This window comes from Mugil cephalus, chromosome 11 (genome assembly GCF_022458985.1).
Source record: "Mugil cephalus isolate CIBA_MC_2020 chromosome 11, CIBA_Mcephalus_1.1, whole genome shotgun sequence".
Taxonomy (NCBI): Eukaryota; Metazoa; Chordata; class Actinopteri; order Mugiliformes; family Mugilidae; genus Mugil; species Mugil cephalus.
Window position 1 is genome coordinate 702,458 of NC_061780.1, and position 21,142 is coordinate 723,599.

The following is a 21,142-nucleotide window of genomic DNA, read 5'->3' on the forward strand; positions in this document are numbered from 1 at the left end:
TAAACCAGAGTCATTTGTGTCCGGTCTGTAACCGTGAAGTTCATTTGAACAGCAAAAGTCAAACCACATGCAGCTTGAGAGACAATAGCAAGCTCTGCTTTCACAGGAAAGCAGTTTTCTAATGCAATTTCTAGTGGTAGGACTACATGTGAGTTACTCACTAAAACTTACCTTAGGGATGTAAACAAAGGAATGCTGCAATATAAAAATACTTGAATCACATAACTGTACTTTAAATATGAAGGTGGACTGGTAGATAGTGATGTAATTAGCTGGATATTCTATACATTGTTGACTGGTTTAATTTACAGCATCACGTTATATTTTGTAGATTTTTGAATTCATAATTTAGTAAGAATGATGGTAAAGTAAAAATGCAGGTGCAGTTGAGCAAATGTACGTAATTACTTTCCAAAACCACCCACAGAGTCAATGAAATATTTTTTTGTTATTTTCTTTATAAAAAGAATATTGTGGCAATGAAATATACTGCTGGCCGAAAAAAAAGCTCAAATTGAGCTTCATTGATTGTGAATGTTCCATCGTTTTTCTTAATATTGACAATATTAAGCTTTCAGTGGTAGAGAGTAATGTCCTTTAATCTCCCTCTAAAAATCCCCCTAAAAAGAGAAAGACATGAATAAATTTATTTTTAAAAAAAGCCACCGTCTTAAATTTACATCTCAAAGAAATATGAGAAAACGTATAAAAAATAAATGAACACCTTTTAAAGAAGTCTTTGGACTTTAGTGACAGAATAATCCCTGTAAAAGTTCATATGTGGTAAACGTTCTTTTCATAATGTACTTTACTTCTTTACTGGTAACTGTTTTTTAATCTGGATTGCTGCATTTTTTTAAGTGAAAAAAACAAAACTAAACAAAAAAAAAAATAAAAATCTGACATGCCATTCATCATGTTACAGATGCTGCTTTTGCTTTTGTACATGTCAGATTAGATGTTGTTAAATATCCTCAGGGAAGCAATCAGGTGTTTCAAGTTAAGGACAATTCCCTGCACTACAGACAATCAATAAACAAACCTAAGAGAGGGGACCGTAATAGGGTTGGCTTGTAACCTCCTCTGACAAATTAAGGCAGGTAGTTTTTTCATTACTTACACATCCGTTTTCATTTTTCCCATCAGTGAAACCAATTAAACAATGCTTCCTAAATTAGTCATTGATTTTTAGCAATAGTGACACTTTACAGAAGGAAATAATAACTTTAAGGGAGTGTTTTCCCATTACTGCCAGAAACACTGAAACAATTCAACCTACATGAAAAAAAAGCAGTGTCTTAAATTAGTCATTGATTTTTTCCTCAGGTGTCACTTTAGTTAAATGCTTTGTGGTTGGGAGTTTTCTCTTCAACTTGGAAACTGACAAGAGTCCATAATCTATTAGTCTTCACACACACTTTGGTCCATTTTTCACTTCCATAACGTAAATTTATAACCATTTCTTTCAGGAAAGATGTGACAAACAATAATTCAGAGTGAGGAAATCACCACAAACATCGTATTATTTTATCATATGCAAGCAATACATTAGACTGCCAAGAGAAGACAAACCTTATATGTGATGATCAGTTACAATAAAACATTTGAAGTGGTCATAACTTTTGTTTTTCAGAAGTATTTTATTACAGAATCTTTCCTATTGCCAATCTCACCCCACACAAGTGAACAAAACTCAGACCAGATTATTTCTAAAACTTTAACTGAAATAAAATAAAAAGAAATAACATACAAAATCCAGAATAGCAGGCCATTGCTGCTGAACGTCTTCTGCTTTCTTCTTTAGATTTGATTTTTTAGATTAAATAATAATACACTTACATTTTGAAGCAGAAACAAAATGTGCATTTACCTAATTACATAACGGAACATTTTTGACATAACATGATTTTAGTTTTATTCATCACAATAAAATCTCAAAATAGTTCTTCCTTTTCTTTAATATAACCCAAAAGCGATTTTCAAGCAAAACATCCACCTTATGTTCATCTGGAACAAAACTAGGAAAAAAAATGTGATTTTATGTTGTCTTTTTAACTTTTTTTTTATTGTGGAACCAATGAAATCCATTGCATTTTATTTTATTTGAGGATGCAAACATTATCCTGAATTAACTTTGATTGTTGCCTCCACTTCAAACTGTACATACACCTGTTATTCACTGAAAAACTGAACACCTGAATGACAAATGAGTGATGGCGGCTTTTCAGAAACAGAAAGGACATTGCTGTTTACAGGGAATTAATTATTTTACAGTGGCCGTCAACTTTGTTGATATTCCTAAAAACAGAGAGTGTATTTTCATTCGTACATTTTGTCTTTACATTTCCATTGCATCATTGTGTCCCAAAGTCTTATCTTTACCAGCCCAAAAGGTTTGTGTTTTTATGGAGGTCATGATCACAGCAAAAACACCTATGATGAGAGCTACAGTTTGACTGAATGAGGGGCAGAGATCAGCTGTGTTCAGACTGATGGCGAGGCAGTTCATACTGACAGCTAAAAGTCTCTTTTATCACATTACTTTTCAAGTCTATAATCACTTCACCATGAAAGTATCATTACAACACAATCCCAGGACAGAATGGTTGTTGATTAAACTAAATGAAAATGAATACCCTTCGATTTGCTGCGGTTTCTTCTAGAGAAGATCAAAGGTTTAGGATTATGGCCCATGAATTAGCCATCGTGTCCGGTCTCACCAGGATGGCATATGCTTGTAATCATAAAAGTAAAAACAAACAAACAAATAAACAAGCAAACAAACAAACAGAATCTGACATTAATGTACAAACAGAAACAACGATTAAAAAGCCAACCACATAGCTAGTCCCTGGCAGATGCCATTCCTGTCCATAAAGTGCACTCTCCATCCTGCCGTGCGGCTTGGATGTCAGAAAGAGCAAAATAGAGGAGGTGTGTATTTATGTGAGACAGACAGAGGAAAGGGTAAGCTCCGTCGCATGTGTGTGTTCAATCTTATTCCTGGAGCGGCTGTGAATTAGGAGGTTGGGGGAGGAGGGCAGAATGGTGGTGTCTGTGTCTGAGTGTGTGTCTGTGGAGCTGACGTTAATAAACGTAGCCCTCACTGTAGGGGTGCTGCTGGCAGTAGGGCCCCTCCTGCACGTAGGCCATGTTTTCATCAAAGTGCGACAGAGGCACCGTGTCCTCCTCGTTGATCTGCCGCTCCATGTCCGTCTTCAGCACCGGCCGCTGATTGTCAGGGAACGCCATGGAGAACAAGGCCTCGGGGTCACACACAAACTTGTAGACGTATCTTTCACCAGCCACCTGGATGCAGACAGAACCATCTTACAATTTTACAAATAATATTGCAACTGTCTCTATTTTTTAATCAGCACAAGCCTTTTTCTTAAACCAAAGTTGAATATCCATAGAGATAAATACTTGATTTCAAAGTAATTCTACAAAAGTCATTCTACAAAAATGGCTCCAGGTAATGTCAGGCTACAGTAAATTGTACCTCAGCCTTGACCACGATGAGGCCAAGATCGCCAGAAAATATTTGATGAACAGAGAAATGGTGTACCTGGCCTTTGGGACATTTCTGAGAGGAGGACATAATTCAAGCAGCAGATTTAAAATTTTTGGATGATTATGACGTTTAATTGAATTCAAATTTGATTGCTGCTTTGCCAGATTAAATACTGCAGTTCTTTAGAATTACCTGCCCGGGCTTAACAGAAGAAGCTGCCCACAGAAGGAAAGAATTAAAATTGAGGATAACGATCTTTGGGAATATTTCATAAAACAAACAAATATTGGGACTGACGTACAGCAGAAGTATGTCATTCTGTCGTCTTCCCTTGCTGGTGCTTGGAGAAAGGGCTTTGAATAGCCTGAGGTTCCTCTTCCTTATATGAGCTAGCTGGTGGAAGGGACTTAGAACATGGCGATCTTTTAACACAGATGGTGTCAATCAGGCTGTTTAATGAGACTTAAAGCTCAAAGACTTTCTCTTGAAGGGTGAGTTGCTCTCATTATATATCAGGAAATTGTGCAAAGCAGAACAGAGATCTGGATCTCCTTCAGTGTTGCAGATCCTTCCTTTTTAATTTGTTAAATTTAAGTTTTCTTTTTTTTTTTTTTTTTTTCACCTTTTGCATGATTCCCTTCTCATAGTAGTATCGCAGTGATCTGCTGAGTTTGTCGTAATTCATTGCCGGTCGATTCTTCTGTATCCCCCACCGGCGTGCCACCTTCAAAACGCACAGACAAACAACTCAAACCGTCAGTAAACAGCGGTGCCAAAGCGCACCAAACGCGGTTGACCTAGTTTCCTGATGAGAACATTTCGGCATCTGAAATGTTAAACAAACTTATTAATCCATATTGTGATAATAACAGTAATTAGAGTGCATCCAGCCTGAGCAGACCTGACCAGGGATGTGTTCATTAGGAGCTTGTCACACACCCAGCAGAGGAGGCAGCAGATGTTACAGCACCTGTCTACCAGACCACCCGCCACCCGGCCTCGCAGTCCAAACCTGCTTTTCCCTTCCTCGCCATCTCTCTCCCATGATCCTTTTCCCAATCTGTGGACCTGCTGTCTTTTCATCCTCATAGCTGTTGAAACGCCACACCTGCCTGCTGAAAAGACAGAAGCTGCAAGCTAACGTTTGTCTGCAGCGTCCCAAAGCGCATGCGTTTGGTCACCTGATGGCATAAATGGGCCCCCCTATTAGCTTCAGCTGGCCTGCGCTTCTAGTCGCCATCGGGCTATGTGGACAGCCGCCAAGCACTCCTCCATCTCCTACTTTCTACACTACCACCACCCACCCTGCATCCTCCTCCATCCTCCAGCAGTGAACAACAGTGACTGAGCCCCACTGTGTGTGATGTGGGTACACACAAACCAAGCTTCTGTTTCCATTTAATAAGGCCCAACCACTGACATGGGTTATATTTTTAGGAATATGCCATGTGAAATATTTAGCAGGGCAAGGCCGTCAGGGTCATCAGGCTGGATGCGGTGCAGTGCAAAAAAAATCCAAAACAAACTGAAGGAAATTCAGTCCTGACCAAGACTGATAAAAAGTGAAATGGTTGAACAACCCAAGATATTTCATTTTAAATATTATTTTCATGTAAACCCCTCACATTAGAGGGGCTGGAACCAGCTTGATTTATCAGCCAAGTAATAATTTGAGCAGAATGATTAAACTGTACAATGGATTATTTGACACAAAAGAAGAGATGGTGTAAAGGAGTAAAAAAGAAATAAATAAACAAAATAAAAAAAGGATAATAAATATATATTTAGTAGTGCATCTCTGACCCTCTCACCTCTTCTGGCTCGATGAGTTTGAACTCCATACCGCGGCCGGTCCAGGCAATGAAGTGGGAGTTGGATGGGTCGTCCAGTAGAGCCACCAGGAACTGCCAGAGCTGCAGCGAACCTCTGCGTTGGTACGACGGCCCCTCGCGGTACAGGCCAGCTTCCTGCTTGATGTCACCTGCAGGAGGCACAACAAATGATCATTGTATGATAGTTGCAAATTGCCACACACACTCATCGCAGTATTGGAAAATAATTCTTGGGGGCAACTTACCTTCAACCTTTTCCGGCACCACACACGTATCATCGTAGAAGTGCCTCGCCACTTTGTCAAACATGCACCCTGGAAAACAAAACAAAAAGAGAAGTTTCAAATAATACTCAGCAAAAAAACACTAGTGCACCGCAACACAACATTCACTTGAATCATCGTTGGTACCTTCAGTCCTGTTAGTGTGAGCCAGATAGCCGTCTTGTCGTAAGTAGACAGAATGGCAGCTAGGCACTTCTGCGGAAAGCCAAGCAAGAACGAGAGTAGGTGTTAAAGGGCCCGAAGGCAGCATTAAGAACACTATCTCAGTTATCTGAGAGCAGTCAAGCCGGTTCACTCAATGCACCACTGGCTCTGATTAAAGAAAATGCCCTCCAGTGTTGGCGTTGCATTGCCTCCCAGCCACAGGCAGGCTCACTATATCACAGTGCTAATAGGAGCCCCAAGCATCTCAAGTCAAGAGGACGATTTACTACAGAATAAAACACGGGTCTCATATGAAATCACACGCTGACATGATGTAAGTTCTTTTCATAACGTGAGAGTTAACATGATACTTTTACGGATCAAAACTAAACTCACCTGAAAGTGATTATTCTTTCAACTGAATGTTGTGCAACTGCAGCACGTTAGCTAAAACTGTAGTAGTTTTAGATTTGAAGACGTTGAGAACTGTCACCTTGATACCATTAGTGACGGAATCTAACGTTAATGCACTTTTTTCTGACAGTTTTATTTATCATCAGTTTTTTGCTGTGCAAGTGTACAAGGCCTATCAGCAGAAGTATATCTGGAATGTGCAACAATCCCAGACACAGTGACGCTAAAATCCAAACATGATGGAAGCTGGTGTTGTGCTTTACCACATCCACTCGGACCTGATGGAACAGATTCGCTTGGGTTTTGACTGTGAATAAACAATAACCAAAGATGTTTTTTGACGGTATCATAATTTGTTGTGCATTTTGAATTGAAATATTTCAAATTAGATTTTAAGGGTTTTAAGATATTAAACTTCCACCTGGACTCTCCGTCACTTTCACTGCTGTCTTCAAAATACTCAGGATTCGGTATGTATTTCTAAATTCAAAATATCATTCAGATATAAAGAGTCTGGTGACTAGAATAATTTCATTCCACTTGTCAATGCACAAGAGTCTCTGAAAAGATTTGTCAGAAAGCCACTTCAGACATCAGTTTGCTTTACAACGTCCTCCGATTGACTAGTCAATTTATTGCATTTGTGAGGAACTCCCATGACACAGACAAGATGCTGTGATCAAAAACGGCCAAACAGGTTACAAAGTGAATGTTCAATAAACAGACGGTGGCCCTTCATTTAGGCCCATAAACATTTCTCTGAGCTTCATCAAAGTAATGGGCTCACGGAGGAAATTGCTACTAATGAAATTACAAGCTCCCCTCCCATCCTTTCCAACAGGCCTGCTCCAGTCAACATGCTCCACTGTGACGGCTAATAAATGAACTCTGCTGCTCCATCTTAGATACAAAGTGGACTGTGGACACAACACTTCTAGAGCCCCAAGTAACCAAATAAACCTTTTCTCCTTTTGCTCCCAATAGTTTTACTGTACTTTTGTGTACTTTTAATGTCCTCCTGCTTCTAAAATGTGAGAATTTGCAATTTGTATAGTGATTTTGGTTTTAGATCTTCAGTTGGACAAAACAACCAATCTGCAAATGTCACACTACTTGACTAACTACTTTATTTAATTTATTAAAACAAAACAAATGAAATGCCAGATTAATTGCGCTGCTGTTAACCTGCCATAGTCTGGTAAGACAGTGTTTTTCAAGATGTTTTTGCACTGGAGCCAGATTTTTTTTTTCCACTGGTGTTAATTAGCATTTAGAAGCTACGTTGCTGTGAAACTTGGTAAGCACATCTATGGCAAAGTAAACATCCCACCGGAAAGTGAGAAAACACTAAAAATCACAGTTGTGTTGCTTTTCAATGACAAAAACTGAAGAGCTGCTCTTAAGAAAACAAACAAGGTAGAGCATACAGTAAAAAAGATGTGAAAGAGTTTCCCTGGTGACATTTCTTGAACTTGTCAGCATGGGAGGAGGTTGCTTTCCCCCTGACTGGTCACACTCTCCTGGGGCCTCTCTCTTGACTTATGAATGAACTCAGCAGTCCGGTGAATGTTCATTCATGCCCTGATGTAGCCTCAGGCTCCACAGAGGCTCAGCCCCCCCCCCCGCCTCCCACCACCACCACCACCACCACCATTAGAGCGCCACAGGAAATGGTGATCAGTGCAGACACCCAGCCCAACCAGATCCCCATCCCTAATAATGGGCAAACTCAATAATTGCCGCCCCCTCCTACCATGTCTTTTCCCATTCCTTAAATGATCATGGTCTTGTAGCAAAATGAAACTACTTTCATTTACCAGAGACTGTAAGTTTTTAAAACCATTCACCCGAGTCATATGTGAAGTCCCTCGGCTCCTGCTTGATCATCATGCTGGCAGGGTATACATGAGGAAGCGGTGCCCCCATAATGGCCGGATGTTCGAAGAGGGGGTCTGGGTACTCCTGCTTGAAGCCTTGAGGTGGGAAGGGGATGTTGGGCTCAGACATCTGCCTGTGGTAGATTGGTCGGCCGTCCCGAGCCATCGTCGGTGGGGAGGGAAATGAGTGGCACGGCTCTGACAGCTGACGTCGAAACCTGAGATAGGCAGCAAAAAAAGCGGCTTCATTCCCAGCCAGACAAAAACAGTTATACATTTCATGTTGTTTAGTTTAATCCTGAAACAATCAATGGGCCATTCTGAAATATACACATCGCAAACCTACTGAAGTTCACTGACCTGAATATGACAGTAGAATATTCAACAAAAAATGTAACTTCAAAGGCCCACTATCTAGTCTTTATTGAAGACTTCTCTCAGAGTTGAAAGTGAGGTTGTAACTCATGATCATTTACCTTTCATTCAATATTTGCTGCATTAATTGCAAGTAATTATTCACCCCTTCACAGTTTGCTGATGTCCCCGTTGACTCTATAACGCTGTTGTTTTTATTTAAAAACATTTAACCACAGCTGGATGAGAAAATATTTGGAATTAGTGCTTGAAAAACAGCTTAAATAATTCCTGATTATTGCCAGTAATCAATAAACTTAGATGTAAATTACAGTAGCTATTAAAATTATTGTATACCAATATATGAATTATGAATTCTTGCCACCACCCTTGCAAATTTAAAAAGTTTTCTTTTTCTGCAAACAAATTACACAAACTTCTAAGTTCAAAAATTCAGATGTTTCAATGCATTCTTCAGCTGATTACATTTTGTTTTTGTCCTTCAGGTCTAGAAATTAGATGGGATTGCTGTTCTATGGCAATGACAATGATATCCTGCTGTAACTAAGGCTCTGATGTGAATCAGCTGCTGTAACCTTATTATAATCTGTTCTGGGTACAACCATCGCATGTAAATGTAATGTAAATGAAAGAGTACCTGTGGTCTATAGTGTAGGCATTATCAGGGAGAGGCTGAGAGGGCGATATGTGGACGTAGGTCCTGTCTGGTTTGGGTGTCGGGGCGGCCATGGGTGAGCCATGATGGAGGGGGGACACAGGGGTGCTACAGGGGGGTGTCACTGGGCTGGAGGGCTTCATTCCTGTGGGCTGCTTCTGCTCATAGGCACTGTGGTAATGACAAGGCAGAAAAAGTTAAAGAGGCCTACAGAGTTGTCATTAAAGGAATCCAAGAGTCCCACCTGTGATCTGTTATATTTTAACTATGCTGGAAGTTCAGTTTATGTATAGTGGCTGCAGAAGTGGTAAATATTTTTGTTAAATAAGACAAGTATGGACAAGTTTTTTTCATTATTTTAGAGAAACTTCATGTTGTTAAAATTGATAGCTACTGGGTTACGGTTAAGTAAATAGTGGCTTTTACACTTCATGAGTTGGTGTTTTTAAAAAGCAAATATGGTTAAAAAATGTTAGTATACAGTATATTCTGTAAAATGTATAAATGTTTACACCCTCGTGACTTCCACTCTGGATTTTGTCTTCTTTTCCTCTAATATGAATCTGCATCAGAAATCTATTCAGTTCAAGTGTAACTAAGCAACTTGTTAATATTCCCATACTGTACACCATGTGTCTCAACATGCTCTGAATTGACTTTAAACTAAGTAAAAGAAGCTTGCTGTTTCTGATACAACTAATATGAAATGTTCTGAAGAGTAATTTTCAGACAAATCAAACGTCTAATGGAGATAGAGCTGAACAAAACATTATTTATGATAAGTGGCTGTACAAATCTTAGTGTGCTTTGAATTCACTTTGAATAAAATGACAGATACCTGCTGTTTTTGGTAGATAATTTGAAATGTCTAATATGCGTCTCCATTTAAATTATATAAACATTGAAAGAAAAATTACCACTGTACAACAAATTAATGGAAAATACACATTTCATGATCATTAAGATGTCAGTGCTAATAGCATAAACACAGCTTATGCTACTAGTAGACTATTTTTATTTCTGGAATATTTTTCAGCAGCTGGTAATGGAGCGTACAAGCAATTTTTGGGTCGTTTGTAACTCCGGGTTAGTTAAGAATTGCAGTAATGGATATGCAGACTGTGGTATTTATATATATATATATATATATATATATATATATATATATATATTTAACAAAAAAAAGAATTCAGAAAAATGTATTCATCAGAATAATTCAAGTATTCTGGAATAGTATTTTGAGTGCTGGCTTACCTGATGCTGTACGGACATTTCTCTCCATACTGGAGTTTGAAGGGCCGCTCCTGACTACAGTTGGAGCTCCGCTCTGAACACGGGCTGTGCAGCTCCCTCTTGATCTTCAGCTGCAGTCCGTGGAAAGCCACTGTGATGGATGCGTGAGCATAGAAATACGGTTAGATACTGACTGACAGCGAACAAATAACAACTGATCCTGTTTATATCACTTTGAGCTGCAGTAGCTTCAAATTTATTTTTGTGAAGTTTGTAAAGTTACTAATGACAATTCATTGGCAGGGTTCAGCATTTTATCTTGTTTGTAGCTGAATAAAACAACACAAATACAATCACTGGACAGAGCAACAATTAGTAGCTATTTATGAGAGGTTGACATCTGTCCTCAGGTACGTCACGTCCTACAAGTCATTCACAAAATACACACATAAAATAAAAATAAACACATAAAAAAATTAAACTGTCAAAACTACATGCAACAACTGGAAGAACAGATATCAGTAAGCAGGAATGTGCACTGAGCCATCACTGATAAATATAATTTGTGATGGAGGAATTAAGATTAAAATACTTTCTTTCTTAAGCATCCATCTGTCAGAAGATTCGACATCTCAGGCCATTGCTTACACAAACAACTCACTTCAAATCTCATTTGTCTGGCTTATTCCTGACAGGGACTCTGTTAGGGAAATATGACAATCATAAACCTGGGGGAGCAGCGAGCTCCCATAACGGCTTTATCTGCTTTCAGCGGGCTGTCAATACGTTCCAGACGACAACAACATGGTTTATTGATTTGAAGGTGGCCCCACAGTGAGACCAGTGCATCTGAGAGGCTGTTAAGTGCCTGATCAGTCCTGATTAACATCCCATCATCTTGAGTCATGATCAACGCTAATCCAATTGACTGCGCTTCTGACAAAAACTCAGTCATTCAAAATGAAGTCAGGCTCAGGTTGCCTCACCAATTGCCGTCTCACCGCAACTGCACACAAAGCAGCAGTGAAGCCATCGGACAGCGCTCTACATAATGCAAAAAAGAGCATGTCATGGTTAGGGGGATGATTTTTGACTGGTGTTTCAGCTAAAAACAAAGTGAACAGAAATTATGAATGGAGAAAGGAAGTCCACCAACTCTGGGACAGTTAGGAGGGTCTCTAATGCTGTGAGTAACTGAGAGAGGAGGGTGTTTTGGGGAGTTTTATCACGGCTGACAGACAGCTGCCATACGAGCAGGGGTCGATCTGCCAACACCCCATCTGACGCACAGCTGAGCCCCTGGGGGACAGGCCACACCGGCCCAGCGTGAGAAAGCTCATGGGTTGTTCGCAGCCCTCGCTGGGGGCCTGACCTTTCCGGGTCATCGATCCGAGGTCAAAAAGACATTTCCTGAGGGGAGACCTTTGACGACACTGGCATGGCGGATCCTTGTTAAGAGCTTATGCAGTCAAAACAGTACCATAGCTTTGCCTCCTCAGGTCACAATCAGTGTCACTTAAATCACCAGCTTAAACAAGCATACAATGTTTAGAACAAAAGCTGACGCCACTGATTTCTTGTTTGCAGGTCACTGGATGCTTAACTATATTTCTCTTCTTCATTTAACACTGAATCTGAATCATATCTAACGCTATCCACACAAATGCTGTGTCGAACTGAGAGCCTTGCACTAGCTATTAACAATAGCCCCACGTGTACTGCAGCACAGGGTCCTAAATTAGAAATGGAAATGTCACAATAGATTTCATCAGTGGGGTGCAAGGTACACAAATCAATAGTGAGGGCATTGCCTTTGACTAAAACAGAGACTTCCCTTTTAGTCCAGAATGTCATGCCCGTCACTGCTTGATTGCTGTCATTATCTACATTGATTAAGTGAGATGGTAGGCTGTTGGAAAGAAGAAGTGGTTAAAACAATTACTGGGTCTATTTTGAATGCAAATGTTTCTTCTTTTTTTTCTTTGACTGTTCAGCAATTTTCTTTGGTCTTTCTAGTACATATTAAATATAAATATTTGCCGGCATTCATCTGAGGGAAGATTTAATGGTCAATGTTCATTTCTTTTTGACATTTGCTTTAAACACTTGGTCATTAGAATTTCATTTGGTTGCAGTTTATCTGTCAATTCCTCCAGTAACTTATCAAAGGAATCTTAGCTTCTGAACTCTGATGTATAATTATGCATGTTGGCAGAACCAGAGTCTACATTTGGCAGATCTTTCTCCGGTCCATTCATAAAAAAATACAGGTCTTTTGGCAACAGTGAAAAAAACTTCCATTCCATTTTCACCTACTGTAGGTGCTCAGCTATGCTGTTAAATGATGGAGGCTCTGATCTGCTGGTAACGTGTGGCCTCATTTTACACCTCCTCTCCTCCTTCATTCCCTGCTAAGTTATGTTAATGGTAAGCATCTGTGTTAGAGTTTGAGACAAAGAAATTTCTCCTTCTTTTCCTTCAGCCTGAGGACACTTTTGCTTCGAGGCCGCTCACATGCTGCTTCTGCGCTGCATAGATGGAAGAGTGCAAAGTTGACATTGAGGGAAACCGCAGTGGTTTCTCAGGAGGGGATGAGGAGTCTGAGACCATGAAATACTGGAGAAGGAATTGCTAATTTTCTGATATAATCCTTGAATCTATGTTTCAACACATCTTTCCTTTTATCCCCTTCAGTTTCTCCTCTTATTCTCATTTAAGGACACATTTTGTGTAATAAGTTATTAAAATGATTATATAAATCATTTGGAATAATGTGTTGTGTGTGTGTGCTCAAAACAAACTTATTAAATTTTTCATTTTCATAAAAATAAAAATGTGCAATTCATTAATCTATTTTGCTTTTTGCCAATGCTACAGACTAGATAGTATCAATAGTAAACAATACAAATTATGTTCTGGCAGATGCCATCTATGTTGCATTTGAGAAAATTTATTTTTTTAATGAAGTTAATTAAGTTTGTTTTACATGAATCAAATTTACTTAGGAGACTAATAACTAGTAAATTTAAATGTACATATTGACTTCACAAAAAGGAATACAACATTACGTTACATCTAAAGCCGACTAAATTGTCTGCAGTGTATTGTGAATTTTAATCTATAAAGAAACACACATTTACAGTATACAGAACACAACCCGTATGAACGGTGACGGTGACTATTTTCAGCTTCAGATTAATATTTACAGTCCTGGATGTGAATAGGGCTAATGCAAAGATAAACACTGCTCACATTGTTCAGAACAAAGAAAATGTAATGCAGTGCAAGACTGCAACTCATTTTAGCGTTTCTCGACCACACTTCGGGAATTCGGCTCAAAGACGAATATGTGACTGTATTTCAGACTAAAGACGTTTTCAGACGTTTTGCTTCTGCATTGACAGTTATATATAGTCCTCTCCATCTCATTTGTTAAGTTACAACTTCTTCTGTGTGCGTCTCTCTACTCCTTCACCTCTTCCTTCCTCTCTCTCTACCTCCCTGTCCCTCCATCTCTCTGCTCAGTGAAACCCATATGGGAGAGCTGCCGGCTGGGATGCCCAACCACGGTGCCCTCACCCTCCTGCCATCTGTTAGTGCCTCTCCAGTCTGCTGCAGGTTTACCAGCAGGACAATTCAGATGGTCAGCAATCTCCTGCCACCATGGCCACCCACCCTGGCTACCTCTGAAGGACAACAGGACAGTCTTGGTGACCTCTAGTTCTCTATTGTACACTGCACCACTCCTCCTATATTGGATGTTGGTTGGGCTAAATAATACCCAAGATTTTTCTACTGTTAAACAGCCCCTGAGTTGCTTTTTGTAGAGTTTCTGAACAATAAATACTGGCTTTCCATGGACACAGGGAAATACAGGGTGCGGACAGTTTTGTGCTTTTTCTCCCAGTTCCATGCGCATTTTGGCTCATGTGAAAGACATGTGCTCACTCTAGGTCCCACTGAGCTCCACTCACTCAATTTCTGTCCCCACATTGGCACTAGTTCCTCCAGAAATGGCCTGTGCCAAGTCACCAGTCACCGTGTGCAACCATCATCCACAACCAGGTGAGGTACGAGTAACTAACCTTATTATTGTCATGGCTCAGGAAGTATTCTTAGAAACATAATATGTTATTTTAAGCGACATTATCTAGACAAAATGTCATGCACGTTCATGTCGTAAAATCCCTAGTGAAAGTTGTGGTGTGTACACGAAAGCCAACCCACCATCGACTGAAGAGGATAAATTTAGTAGTATCTAATATTACACAGCTTGATTTAGAAAATAATACCACAGTGGATGGTCTGCACAAAAAACAAAAAACAGGAAAGGTCGGAGAGAAGCATTGTTGTTCTTTTTTTTTTTAAATATTTTATTTTTAATAATTCAACCTAGAATTAAATATATCTAAAAAAAAAAAAAAAAGATCAGCCACAATATTTTGATGTTTTCCTATGCAAATAAGTCACAGCGCGATAACATCTCAGTAGCATTGAAATTTTCATGTGCAACAAGGGAGAGATAAACCCCATCTCACAAATACACCTGTCTACAGACGCGTAAGACTGGTGCAGCTCTCCAGAGAGCACTTGTGCGAGCAAAGGTGAGGGTACTGACAGACACAGGAAAACACATGCAGCCACTTACACTTCAGTACAGCAGTTGAGATTAGTAAAACAAAAAACAACAACAACAAAAAAAACAAAAAACGCAGATGTTCACACACTTCCAAACATACACACAGAAAAACAACATCTCTTACTCACAGTTTTCAGTCTGGAAGTCTGGGACGAACTGCTCGTCATTGTCGGGAACTTGAGCTAAAGACACAAGCACAGAAGAAGAAGAAAGGGAATGATTGTTTCTGATGTAGATGGAATGATCATAGCTTGCTACAGTCCAATAGCGTCCTCTGGCAAACTGTCTCCTGGGATATTAGTTTGGCCCATCCCCGCATCATTTGCCTCTGCTCTCCATTAAAGGAGAAAGCTGTGAAAAAAATATGTTTTACAAAAAATCAGGGAGAGCATATAATTTTTTTTGTGTCACCCAAGTGTATTTAAAAAAAATACTTATATATAATTTCTAAGACTCCATAGGTCATGGCAATTATAATATGATAATTAAACATTTAACTTGTTTAATTAGTAGCCACTTCAGAGGCATACTACGCAATATTCCTCAGCAGAGATTTTTTTGTACTTTAAGGGCTTCTTAAAAAAATGTTGACATAATTATTAATAATAGATAATCAAACCTTTACAGAAAAGTCTTTTATGTGTCAATAATAGAAAAGAATGGCTTAAGCGATACTTAGAAAAAACACAGAAATTACAAATTTGTCAAAATAAAAGTGCTAATATGTTTTCCATGATTTATTATGAATTACATTTTCCAACAAACACCAGCTTCATAAGGAGATAATATTTAGCTTTGGTGACGGTCTACTTAATTCCACTTCCTGAGGTCGCCTTGTCCATTGACTGCTCCGCAGCATCGGCTTTCACTCCTTGCCAGCAGCCAAACACCCATTGTTAACAGCATCTAATTGGCTTCTTCCCTACTGGTGAATCCACCTGTACCTACTGAGTTAGGTCTGTTCCAAACCATCCAACGTTTCACTCGTACTTCAAACACCCCTGCACTTGGGCTAATGCTAAAATAATGAAGCCTGCTCCATTCCAGCTCCAGTTGTGCATGTACATATTTATATTACACGTATTTGGAGACAGATCTCATCCCTCAACTTACACTGTCTGCAAGTTTGAAAGGCAAAAAGAGATTTAAATGTGTCATTAGCACTTCTATTCATAAACATAATAAGGTGGATCCTAATTATCACAGGACCAGTAACATGGCTCAACATGTCTAGAGATCTTCACAAAACCCACAGATTTTCCATTTTTGTCACTCTTGATGTGGTCAGGGATGGGGTTTCCAGGTGTGAATCGGGGAGGGTAAACAATTAACAGATCAAGAAGAAAAAAAAGCAGCAATCACGAATTTAGTGGTAATTTCACTCTACATCCAGGTGTATTTAAAGATACTGTGCACATTTATTTTGAACAAATTATTATTTTAGGCTTGTTGGATTACATGCATAACAATTAACCAAGTGACACTTTTCTATATTACTTTGTTTCATGCTTAGTCAAGGGGCCATGACCACAAAAATGTGAATAATATACAATGAAAGTCCCTCAATTTTCTTTTTTTAAATATTAATATAATAATTTCCAAACAAAAACATAACCAAGACACAGCTCTTCAAAATTGCAGAGACAGCTTTTGGAAAATAGCAGAGAGAAGAGAAATGGGAAAAAAAAAAAAACAAAAAAAAAAAACACATAGAAAACTCAACGGCAAAAAGAAGGCAGCAGTGTCTCTGTGCCCAAAAGGAAGTACAGGATGGATGAGTCACCGGCCTTAATCTGTGAATGAGCCAGCTGATCTCTGCAACCAACTCCTGGGGAGCACAACAGAGCTGAAAAAGTGCCGCCATTCACAAATAAAAAAAAAAAAAAATTATGAAAAAGGGATGGAAAAGAACAAACAGACGCGAGGATACAAAAAGGAGTAAAGGTTGTAAATACGAGGCCTGAGACTATCCGCCTTTTCTAAACCTTCACCAGCAGTGAGCAAAGTTGAGTTGTACACTAATTTCTTATTTTGTCTGTGCTGATTTCCAACACAAATTACACTATCTGCACCACAATTTCATAGAGAAATCACTGGGAACAGGGGAATACGAAACATTTTTAAAGCCCAAAATCTGTGAGGAATAAGATGGTATTTTTTCCTGGTAAAAATGCACTTTCCAAAAATCTGTGTGGAGGAGGGTTGATATGTTATTGAGGGTCAAACACCTGTCATCTAAGAATCTTCAACCTCTCGGTCTTCGAAATCGGAAATTCATTCCATCGCTCATAATTCTTTTCTCTTGTTCCAATTACCTGAACTAATAAATCTTAGAAAGGTATTCCTTTTCATCTTAATGGACAGGAAGTCATTTATTAAATCTACTATCTTGAAGCGTACATCATCACATTGATCCATGACAGGCAGAACCGTAATCTTTAACAGTAATACCTCTTATCAGCTGCTGTTAATCTTCTCACTTTGGATACTGAAATATTAAAATCATGTCTTATTCTTTTACACACCCCGCAGTGTGCGTTGCAACACCTCATCATACCTCGCTGCTGCTCGGAGTCGGCTCAGCTCTTCCAGTATCAGTTACAAAGAATACTTTTCATTTTTTAAAAGCTTTGGATTGCACTGTGAGCGTTTTCAAAGGTGTTAAAGAATAGATGGAGCCTATAAATGATTAAGTCTTTTTTTGGCTGTAAGAGGGACGCAAGCAAAAATTTTCTCCTGACAATTTTCCAGTGGATGTATTACGAATCAATCCTTAGTTAAAGAAAAGTTGATTCAATTGTATTCCACACTTTGGAGTTCCACTTTAAAGCTAAATTATGGCTTTACACTATGTACACTGTTAAGAAAAAATATATATTCTTGAGAAGTGCATGTTATTAAAGCTGCAAGTGTATAAAAAAAACTACAAAAAAAATCTAAATTCCAAAAATGTAATTGACTTGCTGGACAGGAATGAAACAGGATAACACAATATAAGTAAAATCGGCACCTTGAAAGCATGAAGACATTTCTGTCTCAATTCATCTAAAATTTAAAAACTCTACAGGGTTAAATTATAGCCTAAACTATACATTTAAACTTCATTGTTTAAAATTCGTTTTACTTTAATTTAAAAGTTAATTTTACAAACATAAACAGATCAAACTATTAAATAGAACATTTCTTTTCAGTTTTTCCTTTTATGCATAAGCCAATACAAAAAGCCGCAGTCTGATATTACATCAGCAGAGAGGATTGGAACAACGTGATCGATCATTTTTAGATCTGTGCTTTTTCAATTTGTTTTACTTTTCAGATTTGTACTCTTGCAAAAACTATTTCACTTATGCCAAGCAATTACACCCTTTCACACTCTTTAATCGTGTGATTATACCGACAAAGTGAGCCAGAAACTACTTTATATGACTCACTAACACAACCAACATTTCTTCTACTGAGATATGAACTTTCTGGTTACATGCCAAATTACAATTTAAGTTAAGTTACATCTTCAGTGAGATGCTAATACAAAAGTAGACAGACCAAATCCAACACGCATGCATGCACATAAAAACAGAGCAACAATAACAACAATATTCACCACTAACCAAAACTTCTGTGCTGCAGACACGGCGGAAAGAGGACGGTTGCACTTAAATCCTGAAGCATCACGTCTCACTTAGACCACAAAGAGCAAAACTTGCCATTAGAGAAAAAAAAAAATATATATATATATTTATGAAAAATGAAAGAAATGGATGGATGTTGAAAAAAAGCTTGTCGCTTTGAGAGACTGGTGTTTTGGAAGTTTGTGAATAAAAAATAAAAAGTAAAAAAATCATAGATCCATTCTTTTTTAACCGAGCCAAGATATGTAATTGAAGAAGACAAGGTGATGGTAAAGCTATAGAAGATAGAAAGGTGTGCTGAGAGGAAGCAGAGAGAGAGAGAAGGGGAGAGAGAGCAAATGATAGTGTGAGAGAGAGCGAATGAGAGAGCTGGTAGGCTACAGCAGAGCTCTAGTGGAGGTAGTGGCGGCAGCAGCGGCTGGCGTGCAGCGTGTTAGCTCCTGCCAAAAGCAGAAGAGACACTGAGCGTCAGAGAACCTTCTCCTGGTAATTTGTGATGACACTCTCTTGGTAGAGCCTCCTCGGTCTCCCTCAAGACCCCGCGCTCACAGTCTCTAATGTATGCATGACACACAAGGTGCCTCTTCCACACAGGCTTTTAATTGGACTGCGACGCTAGGCATGTAACTCCAGGCAGCTTTTTCCCTCCCTCACAACCTATTCATTTTCACCCATCTATCCTCCTTTTTACTCGAGTTTTCAAACACTCACCTTCTGCTAGCCAAGTCTCCTGCAGCTGACTGAGGTCTTGGAAGAGCTCTGAAGGGGAGGTGGAGAACAAGGTTTGAATGGAGTTAAAAACACAGTCAAAGCCCAGGAGAAGAAGCATCAGAAACAACTGACTTCATTATGGCTGGCTGATATGCCAATGGAGCTTAGTGGGCATGTGTGCAGCTAATAACAAGTCAATTTGTGTCTTTGACCATTGACAGAGGCTTGCGAGAATCATCACAGGCCACTGTGCTGTAATTGAGATTCTGTAGTTAGCAGCACAGGTGGCCACAAACCAATTGAATTTTGCTAAATGTTTAGAAGCCGTGAAATTAACTTCTCCTCTCTGTCCTGTGCCTACCTTCGGAGTCTAGAACCAGGTCGGACTTAATGAATTTTCTCTTTCTGTCATTTGCTGGCTTCTCACAGCTCCGATTTTCTTGCAGCTTCTGGGGAAAAAAAAAGAAAAACAGATCAATTTTTTTTCTTGTCCTCACTAGAGCAGTGGTTCGGTTGCTGGCTGCAGCACATGCGCAACTACAATTAAAAGAGCCCCAATAAGACAATTATGGATGTCTCACACACTTCTAAAGCCTAACCCCTGCAAACGGCCCTGTGCTTCACTTATCAGACATAATGAAGAAGTTGTAAGATGGTATATGACCAATAACACTGTGTAAGTCTGGGCACTTTTAGCTGTTTATCTTTGATGAGTGGATGAAACTGAAACGGTCCCTGAGGGGAGGACCGAGTCTTGAATGAGAGACAGACAGAGACAAATCAGTACTAGCAGCAAGAACGGACATTCAAATAAGAAATGCTGAGGAAGAATCAGGATAACACATCTTCATTTCCTGAAAGAAGACAAGGTGTTTTTTGAGCGTTTATAGACAGTGATCACTCACTTTGGAGTTACAGTAAGGCACTTGCTGGTCATGAAATCCATCCATTCTGCTTTGTTAAGGTCCTAAAGGACGAGAAATCTGCGAAGTCTCCAGTCTCCTCTCCTTTCAACCTTCGAAAAGACAAGTGGATAGAGCACAGACAGAAAAAGGTCATGAATGACAGCTTTTTATTCATTCAGGTGAAATTCATGAGCATTTCCTAATTCTGTTCTGAGCCTGAAATGACCGAGAACACCTCCGACTACTGCTGTGAAGTTAAGTTGACAATCTGCTCATTTGGTGGTGAACGAGGAGCGCGCCGAGCTAGAGGGCGCAACTAAATGTTTTCCCCCCGCTATGTAATATAAACTTGGAAAGCAAAGGGAGTGTGGAAAACTACCTGCACTTACCTAACACTACCATCCGCGCGCAGCGTTCCACGGACCGGCTGCAGGATCTCCGCAGTCCCGGCTGTTGCCTACGCCTTCTCCCCCGCTCACTGTGTCGCTTTCTGGCGGTTTTGGCGTCGCCTCCCGGGGCCTCCCATGGAAACGAACCGCACTCCGCTTCCTATTGGTTGTCAGTCTTTACAGGATCAGATTGCTGGCAGTCAATCCCGGTCGGCTGCAGGCGGTGAGCTCAGGCGAAGTAACGGCAAAATTGTCATGTGTGTTTCTTTTTTTCCACAGTTGTTACTTATTTTTAAAAGTAGAGACTGTGCGCAGAACTTAGGCAGAACTGATTATGCATTTACATTTAAAATGAAATACACATGGAAGCTGCACCTGCACTCCCCCTCCCCATTGTCTTTCTCACACAGTCCTGTCTTCACCCTCTCGGTCTCCTCGCATACAGTATGAACGCACAAACACTCACTCCTTTCCCGGTCAAGTTTGTGTCCATGGTAACGGTGTTTTGAAGAGCCTCCAAAGGGACTTGCAAGAGCGCCAG

At 39.6% G+C, this 21,142-nt stretch overlaps 1 protein-coding gene across 2 annotated transcripts; it reads right to left on the reverse strand.

Annotated features, from left to right (window-relative positions):
- Window positions 1–1,620: 1,620 nt before the first annotated feature.
- etv1 (ETS variant transcription factor 1) lies at window positions 1,621–21,048 on the reverse strand. Of its 2 annotated transcripts, none has more exons than XM_047599422.1 (13): window positions 20,602–21,048; window positions 20,213–20,322; window positions 19,669–19,756; window positions 19,308–19,355; window positions 15,096–15,149; window positions 10,350–10,479; window positions 9,078–9,266; window positions 8,036–8,283; window positions 5,757–5,825; window positions 5,592–5,660; window positions 5,326–5,495; window positions 4,137–4,238; window positions 1,621–3,309 (listed from the first exon to the last, which is right to left on the reverse strand). In XM_047599422.1, exons 2-13 carry the CDS (start codon window positions 20,255–20,257, stop codon window positions 3,088–3,090), a joined length of 1,434 nt encoding a protein of 477 aa, XP_047455378.1. In that variant the 5' UTR covers window positions 20,258–20,322; window positions 20,602–21,048; the 3' UTR covers window positions 1,621–3,087. The 2 variants fall into 2 exon arrangements, with proteins under 2 accessions (XP_047455378.1, XP_047455379.1); XM_047599423.1 differs by lacking the exon at window positions 20,213–20,322 and adding an exon at window positions 18,576–19,036 and having other exon boundaries at window positions 20,602–21,047.
- Between the last annotated feature and the right edge of the window lie 94 nt (window positions 21,049–21,142).

Excerpts from the sequence above, each read along its gene's own strand:
- etv1 (XM_047599422.1), bottom strand. The coding sequence starts at position 20,257 with ATGGATGGATTTCATGACCAGCAAGTGCCTTACTGTAACTCCAAA. Across the intron at positions 5,826-8,035 it reads GGACTTCACATATGACTCGG|AAGTGCCTAGCTGCCATTCT; the intron begins GTGAATGGTTTT and ends GGCTTTCCGCAG. Across the intron at positions 5,496-5,591 it reads GGTGCCGGAAAAGGTTGAAG|GTGACATCAAGCAGGAAGCT; the intron begins GTAAGTTGCCCC and ends TGCCTCCTGCAG.